Source organism: Miniopterus schreibersii (assembly GCF_964146895.1).
Source record: "Miniopterus schreibersii genome assembly, chromosome: 5".
In the NCBI taxonomy this organism is placed as follows: Eukaryota; Metazoa; Chordata; class Mammalia; order Chiroptera; family Miniopteridae; genus Miniopterus; species Miniopterus schreibersii.
In genome coordinates this window covers 45,278,714-45,289,850 of record NC_138106.1, presented here as the reverse complement: position 1 = coordinate 45,289,850, position 11,137 = coordinate 45,278,714, and the positions used below count along the sequence as shown (strand labels likewise).

Genomic DNA, 11,137 nt, shown 5'->3' with positions numbered 1-11,137 from the left:
GGCTGTCACCCATCCTCACCTCCTAAGGCAGCAGTTCTGAGACTTCAGGGTGGCAGGGTCACATGGACTCTTGATAAAAATTCCAATTCCAATTCCTGCCCTCCCCCTACCCCATAATCCTGGGTCAGTGGTCTGGGGGCCCAGGTAATTCTAACAAGGTGGCCTTTGGAGAAACACTGCGTGGTCTATTAGCTCTGTGGTAGAGAAAATAATTAAAATCACACTGCTGCATTCATTGTGGGCCTACTGTGTTCCAAGCATGAACCACCTCACTCACTTCATCCTCTGACAACCTTTCAGGGAGGTGACATTATTTCCATTCCAAAGGTCATACACTGGCTCCTAGAGGAGTCACAGTTTCATGTGGACCCTCTCTAACCACCACCCCCCAGGAGCCTGTATTCTCACAGGGCCTGGGACCCTCCCCAGGGACAGGACCTGACTCCCTAACAAGAGGGAGGGAGCAAGGTGAGGCCCACTAGCAGGAAAGAAGCAGGGCTGGACTAGGATGGAGACAATCCCCACCCCCCCACCTCCCAGGGATGAGGCAGAGAGAGGACCCACTCCTAGACCAAGAGCCAGCCTCAAAACACCCAGGAGGTTCCAGTGCCTCTGGCTGGCCCAGGCCAGGCTTGACGAATTCCCAGGCAGCGGGCGCCCCCTGCAGTCGGAGGGGGTGCTGCAGGGCGGGGCCCGGATCTTTGCCGAGGCTGACATCCCTGACAGCGCTTGATTTTCTCTTCCATCGTCTCCAGCCCTGGCAGGGAGGTAGCCAGGACAGCCACTGTGGTTTTTATGGTTGCCCCATTTTAAGGATGAGAGAAATGCTGAGTGTCTTGCCCAAGGTCGCAACGCCAGCTAGTGTTGGGCCTTCCTCCTTCCCAGGGTCTTTGTCCCAGCCCCTTAGAGCACACCCATCCCCATGCTCCCTCACACCAAGGACAGACACACACAGCTGAGCAATTGTAGGAGGCAGGAAAAGTATGTTTAATGTGCTTTGGAGGGGGGGAGGGTGTCTTGGCACTCCCGCCAGCAGAGTGGGCAAGGGTGGGGCTCAGGAGGTGAAGTTGGGGTGCAGGGGCTCCTGGCATTGCTGGGTGTGAAGGGGTGAGCCTCATCTGGGGGCCTCCTGAGGCAAGGGCAGCACTGGGCCTGCATGGAGCTAAACATGAAATGGGGGTGTGGGGACTTCCCAAGCTCGTGCCCCAGAGGTCAGGGCCTACCTGCTGGGGAGCAAGAAACTGTCCAAGCTGCCACCTTCCCGCCACCCCAGGCAGAGCAAAGGGAGTGGGCTGGCACCATACAATGTCACTACACCCCCAAATCATTCCTATTGTTTCACCTCCATATGTTTTATATTGTACTTCAGAATAAAAATTGCCTTTAAATAAAGGAATTGATCCCCCCAAATTATAAATCACTGGGCTAATTTTAGTCCTCACTGTAGCTGAGGAAACTGAGACTCAGAAAGGGTAAGTGGCTGGCCCAAGACTAACCACAAGTGAGTGGTCTGCGTGTCTTCAGGACCCCGGTGTAATTGGGAGGGCTGTGACTCCACTTCTAACACTCCTCAGGTCTATAATCCCTCTCCCTGAGCTCTGAATGCTCTAGCTCCAGAGCCAGCCCAACATGAGGGGGGCTTCCCCCCAACACCTGTATAATCCACAGATGCCTCTCTCCCAACACACACACACACACACACACACACACACACACACTCACCTCCTGGAGAGCTGCAGCCTCACCACTCCCTGGAGGAGCATTTCCTGGTTTGTGGAGAGCCAGAGGTTGGGGCTGGTGGCCAGACCCAGGCCCAGGGAGGACTGAAGGATTGAGCCCAGCAGGGCACATTGGGCAATGCAGGTTCTGCATGAGCACCCAGTCCGGTTCTACCACTCTCTGCAGCCAGACAGCTTTGGCCATGTACCTGGGGAGCAATAAGCCAGATGCAAGGGGTAGTGGCCCCCTGGCCTGGTCCTCATGCTTCCTTAGCTTGAGGAACACATAGCCCAGGGCTTGGCCCTGCAGGGAGCTGGAGCCAGCCTCATCCAGGCTGCAGTGTCCCTCTACTCCATTTCCTGGGGCAAGAATGCACAGAGGCAATTAAGTAGGGAGGCTCTGAGGCTCCCACAATGCCTTGAAGGAAACCTCAGAGGAATGAGAACAGTGAGTGTGAGGGTCTGAGAGCTGTGCTAAGAGGCCAGGGGAGATGACCCAACTTCACCCCCCACAACCAGCCCCAAGGCCACCTGCTTGGATCTCTGGTGTGTGAACTCACTTGGGTCCCAGCGGTGCACAAATCGCTAAATACCAGTTGTTGGCGCAGCCATGGTCAAAAGGGTTGTATCCTCGCAGGTATCGGCACTGGAGGGGGTATAGGTGGAAAGGGGAGCTCAGAGCCAGCAGGACTGGGTGGACCACCCCACTGGCCCTCCATCCCTGAGCTTGTCAGCCCAGCCCAGCCCAGCCCTGCAGCAAACTCAGAGGGCAGAGAGGCCCAAGAGTGAGCTGAGGCCTCCCCCAGCTCACTTCTGAGTTGCTCTCTCCAGGCAACCCTGGCACTGCACCCACCTCTCTTGCCTTCTCAGGAACCCTTCCCATCACCTTGTAGCCCTTTTGGAGCATCTTCCCCATTTCTGTCTCCTTTGGCCACACACATCCTCCTACCATGTCCTTACAGGTAGACTTTCAGTTCTTCCTTTTGCAGACAAACTGCTCCAAAGACAGTTCCACGCACACACATCCACGCACACACATCCTGTTCCCCCACTTCTCTACTTTCTTACCTCTCACTTTTCTCTAAACTTGTGCTTTCACTGAATTTCACTATCTGGAAGAGCAGTTGTACGGATCCCTAACATATTTACCTAACCAAAATCACATGGCCCTGGAAAATCTGGGCTGAAGGTCCTGAGCACCCAGTGCAGTAAAAGTCAAGCCCAAAGGTCAAGTCCTCCCTGGGCACTCTAGACCAAGTTCTCCTCCTCCCTTCTCCCTCCCTCCATCCATAGACTTCGGGCCTTCCTGAGCCCCATTTTACTCCCCAGCACAAGCCAAGTCTCACTCAGACTTCAAGAGCCTTTGCTACGAAATGAGTGTCATAACCCAAAATGGCCCAGTGGCACCTCTGCGCACCACCAGCTCCCCAGTACCCCTTGCCCCTGTTACTAAGACTTTGATCTTCAACAGTATTCTCCCCCCAAAGGAGCCAGGATTGCATGCAGGGCGGCTGACTCCTGGGACAGGAAAAGTCAAGACGGCTCCAAAAAGCAACACTAACCATTGAGATATTTCGAGTTCTGCCTACTTAAAGATGTTTAAAGCATTTAAGGGAAACTGGCATTCTATTCACAATTTTAATTAAATGGCTGGAAGAGCTCGATCAAAATTATAATCAGAATTTTAGAGAAATACATATTGATTTATTAGATGTGTAAGAAATATAGGAAAATGTCAATACTTAAAGGAATGATAATTAATAAATTCATAAAAATGGACTAATAAAGCAGAGCTCCTTCCTCTCTCTCCCCACATGGGACCCTCTGAGAGTGAATGGAATCCAACAGCTCTGAAGTTTCCAAGCTGTCCTCTCTCACTCGCTCCAGATCTGGGTCTCCTGCTCCAATTCCATATTTCAAATGCCCTTGCAGTCCACAGGATCAAAACCAAAGTGGACATCTTCTCACCCCATCTCCTGCCCAACTCCCTGCTGCCTGGACGCTCTCCTCCTCCCCTAGGGATCAGGGCTTCAAGCATCTCTCTCTCTCTCTCTCTTTCTCTTCCAAAGCATTACTGATTCCTGTGTTTGTAGGTTCACTCATTTAGTCATAAATATTTTGGGGCCTCAACAATGTTCCAGGCACTGTGATGGTGGAAGAGCAGGCACAGGCCAAGACCGCAAGGTGCGGGCATTGCAGCTGGGCCCAGGGAGGCTGGGGAAGGGCCACTGCAGGAGCCTTTCTGTCTCAGATGCTGCTGGGTGCAGTCAGGAAAGATTAGTCTGAGGGCAGCTTGCCAGCTTTGGCCATTTGGAGATGCATCAGTGTGACGTTGAGGAAAGAGGCCGGGCTGAAGTGGGCTGAGGAAGGTGAAGAATGGCACTTGTGAGCACAGCCAACTCTTTCAGGAAATATGGCTGAGCTGGAGGGGAGGGTGCAGTAGGTGGAGTGGATGCCTGTGATGTTAATGGAGGGTTTTGCTTTGCTTTTTAAGATGAGAGAGATGTGAACATGTGTAAATGATGATAATAACAGCGTATACAGCACTTACTTGTACCAGCTACAGTCCTATGTGCCTTATGCATATTAACCTAAGCTGCATCCCCCTTAAAGATGGAGAAACAGAGGCACTAGGGGGCTAAGTAACATATGTTGTGGAGCTGTGATTTGAGTTTGTATGGTCTGGCTCCATAGCACTTGCTATCAACCACCGAGCAAGTTGTGGTCACCGGATGGAGGTAGAATGGAGGTACCTGAAATGGGGTCTGCAGGTAAAGGGAAAGAGCCTTGCCTGGTGAATCACAGAGTGCATGCCACATTTACGTTTCTTAGGCTGAAGATCCTGGATTGGGAGGGCCCCATTCCAAGCAGTGGAGGAAGGGTGAGCCTATGGCCTGGCCTGGGGTTGGAAGGACCACAGGATGTGGGAAGGGGGAATGCTGCCCAAGAGAGGCTGAAATGAGGGACTGAGGCTTAAGAGAGAAGACAGGTAGACCACATGGGGTTAATGGGTAAGGGCTGAGCAGAGGAGTCATAGGTGGGCTGGGAACCAAATATGGGTGGAATAGAGTGATTGAGTGGTGACTGAGAGGATGGGAGGTGGTAGGCAAAGAGGGCTCCCCTGTCCTTTCAGCTGTCTCAATGACTCCAGCCCCTTCCTCATTAAAATGGCACATGACAATCTTCTTAAAACTTTAGAAGTCATTATCCTGCTGAAGGAATCCCATGGCAAGAATGTTCACCTTTACCACTCCTCCTCAACGCTGTATTGGAAGTTCAAGACAGTGCAGTAAGAAAAGAGCAAGAAATAAAGCCATATTGTTGGAAAGGAAGAAATAAAACTGTTCTTATTCACAGATGGTGTGGTTTTCTATTAGAACTAATAAGTGAGTATAGCAAAATTACAAGATTCAAGACCAATATACAAAAATTCACTGTCATGCACCACATAACGATGTTTGGTGAATGGCAGACTGCATATTCACTGGTGGTCCTAATTAGATTATAATGGAGCTGAAAAATTCCTATCACCTAGTGAGGTTGTAGCCATTGTAACATCATAGAGCAACACATTACAACTACCTACATTATTCAGTACAGTAACATGCTGTATAAGCTTGAAGACTAGGAGCAATAAGCTATACTATATATCCTGCATGTGTAAGTCTGTTACAATATTTTATCCATTAAAAAAAATTAGATTATTTTAAGAGTTCTTTATAATTCTGGATTTAGATATTTTCTCCCAGTCTGTGGCTTGTCATCCCATTTTCTTAACAGTATTTTAAATTTTGATGTAGTACCACCTAGGTTTGAGTAAGTGCACTCTATGATGTTTGTACAACAACAAAATTGGCTAATAATGCATTTATTATAATGTATTCCCATAGCTAAGTGATGCATGACTATAATAGTAAACAAATGGATTTTTTTAAAAGTTATAATAGCACAAAAACAGGAAACACTTAGAAAGAAATCTAACAAAATATATGCAAGATCTATATGTGGAAAACTGCAAAACACTAATGAAGGAAATCAAAGGAGACCTAAACAAATGGAGAGGTACACTATGCTCATGAATTCAAAAACTCAATACAAATTTTCCAAATTGACCTATAAGTTCAATGCAATCCAAATGAAAATCTCAGCAAACATTTTTGTAGAAATTGACAAGCAGATTCTAAAATTTATGTGGAAAAATCAAAGGAACTAGGATAGCCAAATGAACTTTGAAAAAGACAACAAAGTTGAAGAACTCATAATGCATGATTCCAAAACTTAATATAAAGCTACTAATCAAAATAGTGTGATATTGGCAAAAGAACAGAGAGCCCAGATACACATGGTCAATTGATTTTTGACAAATGGGCAAAAGTAACTCAATGGAAGCAAGATAGTCTTTTCAACAAATGGTGCTGGAAAACCTATATGCAAAAAATATATATGTACATCTTGACTCATACCTTGTATCACATACAAAATTTAACCCAAAATGAATTATAGACCTAATTATAAAATCTAAAACTATAAAACTCCTGAAAGAAAACATATTTTAAAAAATTTTGTGACTTTGGGTTAGGCAATTATTTATTAATTACAACACCAAAAAGCATGATCCGTAAAAGAAAAAACTGATCATATACTACATCAAAATTTAAGATACTGTTAAGAAAATGAGATGACAAACCATATACTGGGAGAAAACATCTAAATCCAGAATTATATAAAACTCTTAAAATAATCTAATTTTTTTAATGGACAAAAGATTGTAGCAGACTTTTAATAAACCATTTATGTGGCAAATAAGAACATGAAAAGATATCCAACATCATTAGTCATTATAAAAATACAGATTAAAACTACAATGAAATACTTCTACACATTTATTAGACTACCTAAAGTAAAATAAAAATTAAATTAAATTTTTAAAAAAACAACTGACAATGCCAAATGTTAGTGAGGATGCAGAACAATTGAGATTCTCATATTTTACTTTGGGAATGCAGAATGGAACAGCCATTTGGAAGACAATTTGGGGTGGGGAATGGATAAACAAGCTGTGATACATCCATATGATGGAGTACTACACAGCAGCAAAAAGGAAGAACCTACTGACATGGACAACATAAATGAATCTCAGATGCATTATGCTAAGTGAAAAAGGCCAGACTCAGATGGCTTTTTCAGTCCTCACCTGAGGATATTTTTTCCATTGCTTTTCAGAGAGAGTGGAAGAGAGAGAGAAACATGGATGTGAGAGAGACACACTGATTGGTTGCCTCCCACACAGGCCCCAACAGGGGCAGGAATCTGGATGGAGTCTGCAACTGAGGTACATGCCCTTGGCCGGAGTCAAACCGGAGACCCTTCAGTCTGAGGGCTGACGTCCTAACAGGCTAGGGCCAGATTCAGAAGGCTTTGATTCCATTTATATGAGACTCTGGAAAAGGAAAAACTGTAGTGATAGAAAACAGATCTGTGGTGGCCAGGTGGGCAAGGAGAAAAACAAACTGCAAGAGGCCAAGAGGGAATTTTGGGGGGTGATGGAAATGTTCTAAATCTTGGTTGTGGTGGTGGTTACAGGACTGTAAGTGTTTGTCAAAACTCATACAACTGTGCACTAAAAAAGGGTGAATTTTACTGTATGTTAAAAAAAAGAATGTGACCATGGCTCCCAGGATTCCACTGCACCAAGACCAAATTCTCCCCCTGACTGGGCCTTTCAAATCTGGCCAACCCCAAGCGCTCCATTTGGCTTCTGTGCCGTCTTCTGCTCCAATTGAGACTACTTCTTGGTCATCCTATCCTCATTCCAGAGACCTTCAGGCTTCCAGCTTTTTGCTAGCAGACCCCTCCCTGCAGTGCTCTCCCCGGTCTCCTGCCCACCCAACCCCCTAAGCGGGGCGCCCTGCCCTGCCCTGCCCCGCGGGCGGCCCTGAACCGCCAGCTCCCCGAGCCCGTGCCACAGGGCGGAGGACAGGCCCCGCAGTGTTCACACGCACCTGGCAGGTGTTCCTCTCACTTCAGGCTCTTCACCAGCACTAGCGCGAGGCGCTGGCCTCACCCGCGCGCCTCCCCCCAGAACAGCGCGCACGGCCCGGGACCCAGCAGGGCCTGCATGCAGCGCCCCGGGAGGGAGGGAGAGGGACCTGCTCAGCCGAGGTCCCTGGGGGCTAACGAGGCACCTTCGCGGGGAGACGGGCCATCGACGACCAGGGCGGTGGAGAAGAAGCGCGGAGATGCCCGAGGCGCAAGGGGCCCAGCCCACAGCCCGACGTGCCGGGCCCCGCGGCGCCCCGCGTACCTGGCCCTCGCAGGAGCGCTCGGCCGCGCTCACCGACATCGCCTGGACCAGCAGCAGCAGGAGGAGCGGCACCAGGAAGCAAGCGGCGGGGACAGCCACCACCAGACTGCGGGCCGCTAAGGAGCAGCGCGGCGGCCTCCCTGCGCCCTCGCCGCAGCCCCGCTGCCCCCCGCCCGCTCCCGGCGCTGGCCCCACCCCGGTGCCACCTTAGCTACCCCATCCTTCACCCTGCCGGATTCTTTCGCCTCTTTGTAGCTCCTCCTAGCCCTGCCCACCCTCACCCAGGCCCAGGCTGGTATCCCCAGCAGTAACCCCTCCCATCATTAGCTCTGGCCCGGTACCCCACCCCAAGCCCCCGCACCCCCACCCCCCGCGTCCGGGCTGTCCCGGCTGCTCCCTACCGCTCCCCACTTGGGCCCAGAGGCCAGGCGGATACGCGAAGACCTTGTCTATGTAAAGGAGCTGTTGAGTCGTCCGCAGCAAGAAGATCAGGCAAGTGACCAGCACTGCGCCCGAGTAGAGGCACAGGGACAGGACGAGCAGCATAAAGCAGCGGAAGTTTCGGTGACCTATGCAGTTATTGACCCACTTGCAGTGATGGTCAAAATCCTGGGCGAGAGGGAGAAGGGGTCAGCCTCTAGTACCCCACCTCTGGCCCAGTCTCTCTCGACCCTAAATCTGAGGCCTTGCCTTCCCACCCTGAGCACCTGCCCTTCGCCTCACACACTGCCTTCCCTTACCCCCAGTGAGCCACAAAGTCAGCACATCTGTAAACCTCTGTGGGCTGGGCAAGTGAGAGACACACGCACTCAGGCCAGGTTTGAACCAGTGTGAGTCTGAGGACCTTGGGTATCACTGTCAGCAAGCCTGGGGTGGGGGGAAGGGTAAGACAGGGGTTTTTCCTTCTCCTGGCTTGACCGGGCCAGCGTAGATGTGGATGCCCCTGTGTATGTCAGCACCTGTGCCGGCAAGGGCCAGCCTCCCTGGACAGGTGCGCAGGCACAGCAGCAGTGACCCCATGAGTGTCCAAGAGTGGCTGGGAGTTACTGCTACCTTTGGCCTTTAGCAGGCCCTGAAGTGGTTTCACAGCCGCCCCGGCCCTGGTGTTAGTGAGCCTCCGGGTCGCCACCAGGGGCTGGGTGGGGGGTGGAGTGGCAGGTGGGCAAGCGAGAGGGGCACTCACCTCCACACAGATGTTACACAGGTGGCAGTGGTAGGTCCGGGGTGGGCGGTGGAAGCAGCACTTCTGGCACCACTGCAGGCGGAAAGCCCTGTGGTTCACCCATACCACGTGCACCGTCATGGGACCCTGTTCGTTGGAGCCTGGCACGGGAAGATGATTGGGCAGCGCCAGGAGGCTCCTCCACCAGCCTGTTACGGGTGGGGGAGCCCCACAGCAGCACTGGGCTCCAGGAAGGGCGGGGAGGGGACTGGCAGGGGAATCCCTAGACCCAGCTGAGCAAACTGGCTGAGCTCGGAGAGGCTGGCAGTCAGGGGGAAGCATGGTTTCCACCAGAGGGGTTTTGTGAGGACTCTTGACTGATGCTTTAAGGGTTTTGCGCAGTGGGAAGGAGGGAGGGAGAACTGAGTGCAAAGAGCTGGCTTCTCTCGCCAGCCCACCCCTCTAAGGCAACTAGAAAACCTCTAGAATCCTGTTTTTCCACATCCCGGGCCTTGGGAAATGAAGTGCCAGCAGCAGGGCCCAAGCAAATGAGGACTTGGGGGCAAAAGGGTCCTGAGGCCACAGCAGGAGAAATGGGAGGGACACTTTCGGAATCATCCTTATAGGCAGGAGCCCTTAGGGTGCCACCGAGTTCCAGGGGGCACAGGTCTCACCTTGATGTAAGATGCCAGGGTCTGAGAAGTTGAGTGAAACGAGACTGAAGAAGGTGAGGATAAAGAGGGGACCCGTGATGACGGGAAAGGCCCACTCCCCGTTCTGGGCCAGCCACCTGCAACTGCGACGGGAGCAGGGCTCAGCCCAGCTCTGAAGCTCCCGCCAAGACCCAGTTCACCTCTCAGGACCCACAGACCTTAAAGCCTGCTCTCAATACCCAGGCTCATGACAGATCCATAGAGGCTCTACCAAGTGTCCTCCAGTATTACTAGCCACCTGCAGCTCCCACATGCACCAAGTGCTCTATACATCTGTGTCTTTGCACATTCGATTCCCTCTGCCTAGAATATCTTTCTTTCCCTGACTCCCTCTTCTGAACTCCCCCTGCCGTCTGTACTATCGTTATCTGTTTTCCTTTCTTGTAAGAAACCTGCCAACTTGTGTGGTAGACTCACGGGAATGCAAAGAAGAGAGCACTGAAAAACACCAGCACCACGACATTGAAGGCAGCAAACAGGCTTGGCAGGATCCAGGGAAGCGGGGCCTGCGGTGGGGGATGGGGCTCCTTAATGAGGGGAACGGCATCCTTCAAGAGCGGCATGGCTGGACCTCCGGTGCCCCCAGGGGACATCAGAGCCACCAGGCCCCTTCTCCCCTGCTGGCTCCAGGCGCCCCATGGCCATAGGGGCCTCAGAAGCCACAGCTCAGGGTGGAAGGAAAGAAGTCCTAATGTGACATCACAGAGGCTGAGGAGAATGGGGGCCAGGGGTTCTTCAGCAGAACTGTCTGCAGCCTGTGACTGTCACTTCCAACAGCCAACCCACTCTACTCCCACTTGTGCTGGGGACTGAGAAGTCCTGCCCCTGTGACTTGCTTCAAGACTACATGAGGTTAGAGAAACACTTGGGGAGAAGTGATTCTGATCACCCTGTCAGGTTGTGTGCTGATCGAAGCAGTGCTCACTGTTCACTCTATTTCCCTTTTTATTATTACAAAACTCCACTTTGGGGGAGGGGCAGCTAAATAATTTTCCAGCTTCCCCCATTCCCCTGGTTGGCTTCATGACGCAATTCTGTTCAGAGAGGCAAAGGTGGGTGTCTGTTGAGGGTTTCTAGAAAAGCTTTTGCTGTCTGATAAATAGAGGAAAGGACACAGTTGGCACAGTTCTGTCCCTCTCTTGAACCCAGATGTGCTGGCTGGAGGTGCCACCTTGGACACATTAGGCAATAAATCAACACGCTACACAGACAGAATGACATTGATGACATTGTTGAATCA

At 51.0% G+C, this 11,137-nt stretch overlaps 1 protein-coding gene across 3 annotated transcripts; it reads right to left on the bottom strand.

Moving 5' to 3' along the window:
- Nucleotides 1–967: 967 nt before the first annotated feature.
- On the bottom strand, nucleotides 968–10,646 carry ZDHHC19 (zDHHC palmitoyltransferase 19). 3 transcript variants are annotated; one of them, XM_081138260.1, is made up of 8 exons: nucleotides 10,315–10,646; nucleotides 9,859–9,980; nucleotides 9,206–9,345; nucleotides 8,459–8,631; nucleotides 8,023–8,128; nucleotides 2,279–2,364; nucleotides 1,723–1,927; nucleotides 968–1,162 (listed from the first exon to the last, which is right to left on the bottom strand). In XM_081138260.1, the coding sequence occupies exons 1-8, from the start codon at nucleotides 10,488–10,490 to the stop codon at nucleotides 1,115–1,117; spliced, it is 1,056 nt and encodes a 351-aa protein (XP_080994386.1). In that variant the 5' UTR covers nucleotides 10,491–10,646; the 3' UTR covers nucleotides 968–1,114. The 3 variants fall into 3 exon arrangements, with proteins under 3 accessions (XP_080994386.1, XP_080994384.1, XP_080994385.1); XM_081138258.1 differs by having other exon boundaries at nucleotides 9,859–9,974; nucleotides 10,315–10,556; XM_081138259.1 differs by lacking the exon at nucleotides 8,023–8,128 and having other exon boundaries at nucleotides 8,467–8,631; nucleotides 10,315–10,556.
- Nucleotides 10,647–11,137: the final 491 nt, after the last annotated feature.